At 40.5% G+C, this 9,200-nt stretch overlaps 1 protein-coding gene across 1 annotated transcript; it reads left to right on the forward strand.

Annotated features, from left to right (window-relative positions):
- The first annotated feature begins 500 nt into the window (after positions 1 to 500).
- On the forward strand, positions 501 to 8,188 carry LOC128863721 (ionotropic receptor 40a). Its single transcript, XM_054103028.1, has 10 exons — positions 501 to 694; positions 831 to 1,269; positions 3,132 to 3,300; positions 3,384 to 3,653; positions 5,275 to 5,785; positions 6,055 to 6,284; positions 6,367 to 6,541; positions 6,616 to 6,712; positions 7,309 to 7,616; positions 7,717 to 8,188. The coding sequence occupies exons 1-10, from the start codon at positions 595 to 597 to the stop codon at positions 7,863 to 7,865; spliced, it is 2,448 nt and encodes an 815-aa protein (XP_053959003.1). The 5' UTR covers positions 501 to 594; the 3' UTR covers positions 7,866 to 8,188.
- The last annotated feature ends 1,012 nt before the right edge of the window (positions 8,189 to 9,200 follow it).

A 9,200-nucleotide genomic window follows, 5' to 3' on the forward strand; every position in this document is an offset into this window, starting at 1 on the left:
ACGTCTGCAGGTGCCAGCGCTTGGCAAACAAAGAGGAGGCGCCAGCGCGTACGAAAAGAACAATGCAATACTTAAAGCTTGCAGGCAGCAACAAAACAGAACAAAACGACAAAACAATGCAAAAATTAAGCTTCAAAAAGTGGAAGTAGCTGTGGCTGGCGCTACACACAATTTTTCTTCTTTAAATGTGCTTGAGGAAATATTGTAAGTCGACGCAGCGCAGGAATATTGAGTGCTGCTGACATGCGTTATTTAAAGTTGATGTGATAATTGACAATCAACATATCATAAATTGATGTTTGGCAGGCCAGAGGCAGGCCATAAACCGTGAACGGAAATCAATATGTGCAGAAGGAAATACATATATATATAATATATATGCACATACATTGTAGAATGATGAAGCAAATGTGTGTCTGTGCACGCTTTGGATTTTCATAACCACAACTGCATATAAAAGCGCGCCCGAGGGCAGTTAAAGTTATTTTAGTTGATTGAAAGTGAACTTAAAAATATGTGAAGAGTAAGCAATAAAATTAATAAACCATACACGTTGCTGCGACCACTTACCTACTGTTGAATAGCTAAAAGAAAATGAAAGTTTTTATTCTGTGCTTAATTGTATGGCCATCGAGGCTGGTTTATGGCGCGATCACTTACAATGCAGATAGAAATATATCCGATGTGGCCATAGGTATTCATGGATGTTGCTAAGAGTAGAAGTAGTAAAAATTATTATATCATAAAAAATTAAGAAGCACAAAAAATATATTTTATATATAAATATCTGTGTTTACTTACAAACCAAACAATTATTAACATCTCCACAGCTCTCTCTGAAATTATCAATGGCTTGAAACCCCGCCAATTAGCCATTCTAGCAGCGCCACAATTTCACTTCGCCACTCGTCATGCTCCACTACCTGCAACAGCTGAAATCCCCACCGATTCACAGCTGGAAGGCATGCAAATGGACATCGACGATTTCATTTATCAGCTACATAAACTCAATTTCAAATCGGTCATTTATGATAAGGCTGATTTGTTTTTCAAATTCGTCGAAGATAGTCTATTAGGCTCGATTGAGAGCGTCAATTTGATATTTAGCGCACCCTACGAGCTCTCCGCGCGCATACAGGAGCGTAAGCTGTCACATCGGTTGAGTTTGTTCATATTCTATTGGGGCGCCAAGCATCCACCGAAAGCCAACGAGGTACGCTTTGAGGAGCCAATGAGGGCAGTTGTCATAACGAGACCGAGGAAGAAAGCGTGAGTTGAAAGGATTTTTTCCACATTTTTTATTTTATTAGATCTTTGTATAGTGAGACGAAGAGTCTTTTGAAAGGCTCTTGTTTCTATGGTGTTGCGTAGAAAAAAAAATAAAGAATTGTTAATTAGTAAGTGTTAATAAAAATAATTAAAGCTAGGCCATCCTTTACCCCACTCAAAGGTGTATGGTATTCCAAACAACTAACCACGAAAACAAAGCTAAGAAATTTTAATTCCAATGTAAAATCAGTACTCCTATAGGGCTGTGAAGCTTGGTTTGTGGCCATTGCAACTACAAAACAGCTTCAGACCTTTATAAATGGCTGCCTTAGAGTCATCTTGCGTTTATGGTGACCCCATGACCGAGTGTCAAATGATGAGCTCCTCATCTGAGGTAGGCAAAGGCCAGTTAAAATTGAGATTCGCGAGCGTAAATGGAGATGGATTGATCATATTTTACGAAAATTTGCGACTGACGTCAGTCGAAGTATCCTACTGAAATTTATGGCATACCTACGTGAAAAGCAAAACTTGCACTCTAAACCAAAATTTAACTAGAAGCAGAATTCCTTTAATTTCAAAAAGTTAATGCTCCGCAGAAAAACTATCAGTATTTTAAGCATATTTGATGAACTCTCTTTTGGGCTCTACGATGCGTTCCGAAATCATTTAGAAAAATACTTATTCCTTACTTATATTATGCGCAGCTGCTCCTGTAGTGCCTCTAAAAGAAGAATGAATTCCTTGCCTCAGGCGGTATTCCTGAAGATTTCGCCGTGAATAAAAGAACTATTTTCACCCTTGAATGAGGCATAAAACTCATGATGTGAGCAGACATATTTGGTGAAAAATCATTGAGAAACTAAGTAAAAATGGTATTTATCTCCGTTGATTATCGAAAGATCAGTGAATTCACGGCAAATCAATTAGTTTTTCCTTTCATATGGTTTTTGCCACAGCTACAAAGTTGAAAATGAACTAGCCGAGGAATCTATCCCGATTCGATAAAGATATTCCCATGTACTCGTATACTTAGCGGTTATGCGGCCGCCGTAGCCGAACGGGTTGATACGTGACTACTATTCGGAAGTGCACAGATTTAAAACCACGCAGGTTCACTCCTCGGCAGACAGTGGCAAGCCTCCAAGTGTATTTCTGCCACAAAAAAGCTTCTCGTAAAAAACCATTTACCGTTCGGAGGCGGCGTAAAACTGGTGGTCTTTTAATTTGTGTAAAACATTAAAACACACACCACAAACAGGAGGAAGAGCTCGGCCAAACACCCAAGAAAGGTGTAAGCGCGGCTCCAAACTCAACTACAATAATACTATTACCGATCTTCGTTTCGTTAGGTAAAGCGAGTGGCTATAAGATAAAATCACTTATGGATTGTCCCCAAAACCTAATCCTAATCCTAATCCATTGTCCACCTAATCCTTCGTTATATCTAGAGAACGATCGAATATCGATCTTTAAGGCGAACCGAACCGAACATTTTCTGGAGCCCAATAACTGATCGGTATTTTCACCTTACCAACAATACTGTCTATCGGTGTAGCGCTACAGCACAATTGCTCACCAGCCACATAGTGATGTGAAATACCATTTAATTGTAATTTTGTTTTCATTAATGCCCCGTACCCGTGTTGAATAAAAATGACCAAAGAAAGTCATAACAGACCTTTATACTTACCAACTGAAGAGCAGTTAGTACAGTAAGAAAAACTCTGATGCCGTTTGCAGATCATTCATTAATGAAATACTTCGGCGGATTAAGTATTCTTCACTATAATAAACTGTATTGCACGATTTTCTTGAAGAAAGTTACATGCATAAATTTTGAAGCCCTACTCTCTTTATAGATTTCGCATTTACTACAATCAAGCCGTGCCCGATGGTGTAAGCAACCTTCGCCTGGTTAACTGGTATGATGGTGACAATTTAGGTTTACAGAAAGTTCCACTGCTACCAAATGCAGCAACGGTTTATTCGAATTTTAAGGGACGCGTATTTCGGGTGCCGGTTTTTCACGTAAGTAAAACTATTATTTATTTTACTACTAAAACTAAAACTAAATACTAAGTATTTTATTTTTGAACATTTTTTCCTGAAAGTCACCGCCGTGGTTTTGGGTTAATTATGAGAATGATTCCATCAACTCCACCATGTTCGAAGACTATGTTGATAATGACTATGCTGAGTTTACTGAAGTGAATGTAACTGGTGGGCGCGATCACTGCCTACTAAATCTACTGGCTCAGCATATGAATTTTCAATTCGTTTATATCGAGGCACCTGGCCGCACTCAGGGTTCATTGCGAAGCGATGACACAGGCGTGGAGAATGACAGCTTTACTGGAGGCATTGGACTGTTGCAAAACGGGGTAAGGCGTAAATATGTATAGTATATACTTATGCAATTGACTTCAAATATAACTCATATGATAAGCTCTTTAAGCTTAGCTTAAAGCTCTTTAGCTTTTACTTTGCGCTTTTTTAAACGAAACTCTGTGTAAGTTCAGTAAAAGAGTAGTTAGAGGGTTAAACGGTTTTGCATATGGAGACCGACCTCTATGAATACCGAAAGTAGACATCATGTTGGATGTCAGCGCTTTTGGCGAATCTAAGCAGCGCTGGGAGATCCGCTTATGAGACGTCCTCCAGACCCTCAAACAATGGGGCTCCCAGGCATTTTAAAAGCTTTTTTACTAATGCGGGGAAAATGCACAGAAGGTGTTCTAAAGTTTCCTCAACATCCTCTCTGCATTTCCTGCATTTGTCCGTGTTAGCAATCCCTATCTTGTACGCATATGCAGCCAATAGATTGTGGCCTGTTAGCATACCTATGATAGATCTGCATTCCTTTCGCGAGAGCGTAAGTACGAATTGAGTCAGTTTTTTGCCGTTAGTTTTAAACACAACTTTTGCTGTTTTGCATTTGGTCAGATTGGTCCACCTAGCTTCCACTCGCCTTTTCATGTGGTCGTCCATTTCATTGTATATTGCATTTAGCGGTTTTGGTATGTCGTTCTCTTGTTCAAATAGTAGTCTCACAGCACTTTTTGCTATCTTATCTACTATTTCGTTCCCCATAATGCCTTTGTGACCAGGTACCCAGTACGGAGTCATGTAGTCTGTGCAACCTAAGCTCAACTTTCCTTATCGAGCTGTGACCGAAGGTTCTGCAGGTGAATATTCCAGCAGCCACTAACCTCCTCGCGGATTTCGCTGCCAGGTTTTCCGCCATAAGGTCAATAGGTGGCATGCTGAGTATCATTTCCAGCGCCGCCGTTGGAGTAGTTTTCATCGCTCCTGTTATGCAGAGAGCAGCGAGTCGTTCAATCCTTTCTAGCGGCATTAAGTATGTCAGTTTTCTTGTCGCAGTCCACCATACTAAGGCCCCATATAGCAATATCGGTCTAACTACTGCCGTGTAGCACCAATGCATCAGAGAGGGTGATAGACCCTAAGTAACTCCCAGCATTTTTTTACATGCGTACAACGCGTTACTGGCCTTTTTCACCCTTTTCTCAATATTGTCATTCTACAGCAATTTACTAGTATTACTCCGAGGTACCTTGCATGATCTTTGAGAAGTAGTTCGTTGTAGCCTAGCTTCGGGAGGTTCCACGTCGCGGCCTTGTACTTCCTGGTAAAAAGTACCATGTCCGTTTTTCGGCGTTATCCCTAGCCCTGCGCGAGATGTCCATTGGTGTACCATTTTAAGTGTGTTATTTTTCACACACATTACTAATGGTGTTCATTTGCTACAAGTAACTATAATAGCGGCGATAGTACCCCACCTTGCGGAGTGCCTCCGCATGCATATTTGGTGACGCTCGTATCCTTCCATTCTGCTCTTATCTTCCTACTAGCTTTACCTGAGAAGGTCATTAGCCAAATTTTTCAAATAACAATTATTTTCTAGTACGTTTTACTCCTCTTACTGCCCTCTAAATTTTTTTTTATTAATTTCTTTTAATTCTTAATTTATAATTTTTCCAGTTAGCCGACTTTCTTCTGGGCGATGTCAGCCTCAGCTGGGAGCGTCGCAAGGCTGTTGAGTTCTCCTTTTTTACACTAGCCGATTCAGGCGCTTTTGCGACACATGCGCCGCGCCGTCTCAACGAAGCCTTCGCCATAATACGGCCTTTCAAACGTGATGTCTGGCCCTATCTTATATTGACGGTGATATTTTCGGGGCCTATATTTTATGCCATCATTGCAATACCATACAAATGGCATTTGCCTTGCCAGACGCTACAAGCAAACCGGCAGCCTCGTGAACGGCTACAGCAACGCGATGTGGAGCGGGACGGTGAGTTGGTCTTTCACATGGCTTACATCAAGGAAATCACAGGCGACAACGAGTTGACAAGGCGGTTACTGCGACAACAACAACAGCAACTATACAAGGAACAGGAGCGCCGTGGAAGAGTGCCTGCCTTGACGGAAATACCACACAATCTATTCGATAAATGCATTTGGTTCACAGTGCAACTATTTCTTAAGCAATGTAAGCGAATGGCCCAACACTTTGTGTAAATGTATTAAACTATGTGTGTGTGTGTGTGTGTGTGTGTGCGCGTGTGTGTGTGTGTGTGTGTGTGTGTGAAGTTCTGCGTAACATTCTATCTATCTCTTAATGAGCATTTTGCGTCCACTCAGTCAACATTTCCTCTCAGCAGCTGCTGCTGACATTTATTGCATTCCCACTTCATTCAATTATTTTATCACTCCTTGCTTCATTACTTGTCCGTTGCTGTGCCGTGACGTGCGGTGTAGCCTGCAAGGAGCTTTATCATGGCTATCGCGCCAAGTTTCTCATGATCGTCTACTGGATTGCGGCCACCTACGTGTTGGCTGATGTCTACTCCGCCCAGCTTACCTCGCAATTTGCGCGTCCGCCACATGAAGCACCAATTAACACGTTGCAACGTCTGCAAACAGCTATGTTGCACGATGGCTATCAACTGTTTGTGGAGAAGGAAAGCTCATCGCTGGAAATGCTGGAGGTTGTACTATTCGCTAGCGTTGCGCTGCATGGCAAGTGAAAGTAATTTTTTTTTCTTGACTCGTTTTTTGTTTTGTTTTTAGAATGGCACTGAGATATTTCGTCAGTTGTATGCACTCATGAAGCAACAGAATCCGGATATGGAAGGCTATCTTATTGATTCGGTGGAATCAGGTATTATGCTGATTGCCGATGGACTGGAAAATAAAGCGGTGCTGGGTGGACGGGAGACACTCTACTTCAATATACAACAATTTGGTGAGATAATACTGAACTGAGTAAAGTCTTTTCAACCTCTTCGAACTGTGCGTTATGCTTTCTATTTCTTCAAGGTTCCAAGACTTTTCAGCTCAGCCACAAACTTTACACTCGCTATTCCGCTGTGGCCGTACAGATTGGGTGTCCCTTCTTGGATAGTCTGAACGATGTGTAAGTTTATCCTTGTGAATGTTGTATTTTACAAAATTTCTTAAGGATTCGCAGTTCAATGCTATATTCCTGCTCTGGCATAACGGCTTTTGTTTCATTCCCATTTCCGTTTAATTTTATTTCCTTAGTGTAATTAATAAATTTTATTTTGGACTTTGCTTTTGCAATTCTGGCTTTAGTATTTAATGAATTTCTGCGGACCTTTGACAATGCAAGTGACTTAACTTCTGCATTTTTTGCTGTTACTCCCACTATGTTCCATACATTTGCACTTCGTTCCATTCAGTCACTTGGCTTCTGTACACTACATTCCATTATATTTTATAACTTCCGAGTTCTTTCATATCCATTCTATTCGGCTCTAAACGAATTCATTTCAATGCGATTTATAACATTTAATTGAACTCCATTCCATTTTTATCCGAGTCCATCCATTTCATCCAAAACAATACTTAGCTGAATTGCATATCGTTCCATTCTGCGTTCATTTCATCCCATTCCGAGCTACCTCAACTCACCTCAAATCACCTCCAACGCTACCAGTGGATTTTGCATTTCCGACACTTAAAGTCATTTCCATTCCATCCCATTTACAGTATCATTCACCTCTTCGAAGGCGGCATCTTGGATAAAATGACAAATGCTGAATATGCCACGCAATCGCGTATGCTGGGTAAGGAATATAACAACCTACACCCCGCAGAGTCCGAGGCAAATGGCAACAATGAACCACCGCCCAACGATGACAACCGAAATTCAAATGGTGGCAGTGACGCCAATAACAAAGGAGATGAGAGCGCAGAGGCTGCGTCCAAGTCGCAGGATTCACAAATCATACAACCACTAAATTTGCGCATGTTGCAAGGAGCTTTCATTGTACTACTCTGTGGCTATGCGGCTGCGAGTAAGTTGCCTTAATCAAGAGTTATTTAATTGTTTGTTCTGCACTTTCTCACAGTGTATGAGCCCGCATCTTTTCATTTGTACTATTTTGGAAATTTCAGCTGGTATTCTTGTACTGGAGCTGTGTTGTCACCGCTTGAATTCGAACCTTATGGAGCGTACTGAAGCCCGCATGGTGCGTCGGTATCATTGGTGTTGTCGGAAATTCCGTAAAATTACACGTACGCTTTATGCCAGAATTCTACGATAATTAATTTGCTTATTTGTGGTGGACTGCTTATCGCATGGAAATTTTGCATAATGCATAACAAATGAAGTTGTAATCGGTGTAGCGAAATGAGTTGGCCGCTAATGCACTTTTAGTTTAGTTCTAATGTTATTGTTGTTCTAAAAAGCTATTTGGGTAATTTATAGCTGAGCCCGTATTTTAGCGTTAAATACAAAATTAAAGTAGTTCTGCTTCTAGAATGCCCTAATTGAAATATTTATCTATTACTTCGTAACGGCTGAGGCGTGAATTTATAAAAAGAGACTTCAACACAAAAAGGGAGGAGGTATGGCTATGACTTAACATGAAAAAATGTGGGAAGCGTTCTAAGGAAAATTTATATAATTACATATAAATATTCAAGAGGCAAACAAACATTATAATTGCAAGCTTAAATAAAGAAACAAATTACAATACAAGCTTAAGCTCCAATCCTCTAATTTCTTTCATATTTTCTGTCAACTAAAAGGACTACTAATCGCTGCCATGGCCGAATGAATTGATAAGTGACTACCATTCGAAAAGGGCAGATTCGAATCTTGGTACATGAAACTCCCAATGATAGAACAAGGTTACCAGCCGTCAACCCTTGGCAGACAATCGCAAGCCTCCGAGTGTATTTCTGTTATGAAAAAGCTCCTCATAAAAAGCATTTGGCGATCGGAGTCGGCATAAAACTGTAGGTTCCTTCATTTGTGTAAAAACCCCAAGACGCACAACACAAATAAGAGGGGAAAGCCGACCTATTATATATAGAAAGGGTGATCAGAGTAGAGGTATCGGATTTTAAATTGAAATAAAAAAACGAAAATTTAAATTGATTGGGCAACTTTTTCATTTTTGTGCAGAACCATTCATAATATTTAAATTTTAAAGATAATCACTTTCAAATGTTGGCCGCAACTGCGCCGCAATTTGGTCATCCGTAAACAGCAACTTTGAACGACTCGCTAGAAGACTTTGGTCGGTATCTCGCTAATAACTTTAGTAATGTAGGTCGATAATGGCTCTATCAAAGTTGGCTTATTCACAAAGTATTTAGACTTTACATATCCGCCCAAACAGCACAAACAAAAGTCCAAAGTTATGATATCACACCATCTTGGTAGCCATTCCAATGGTCCGAGACGGGAGATAAATTGTTGAAGGAAACGACGACGTTGTAAGTCCATTGTTTCATGGGATGTATGTCAAGTAGCGCCATATTTGTGGAGCTCACAGGCTTCAATTTCCGGCTTTCTTGATAAAAAGTGATTTATTATGGAGCGATAGCATCCAGCGAAGAAATATGGGCCTATAATAACTCCAGGCTGCACC

The sequence above is a fragment of the Anastrepha ludens genome, chromosome 5 (assembly GCF_028408465.1).
Source record: "Anastrepha ludens isolate Willacy chromosome 5, idAnaLude1.1, whole genome shotgun sequence".
NCBI classification, from domain to species: Eukaryota; Metazoa; Arthropoda; class Insecta; order Diptera; family Tephritidae; genus Anastrepha; species Anastrepha ludens.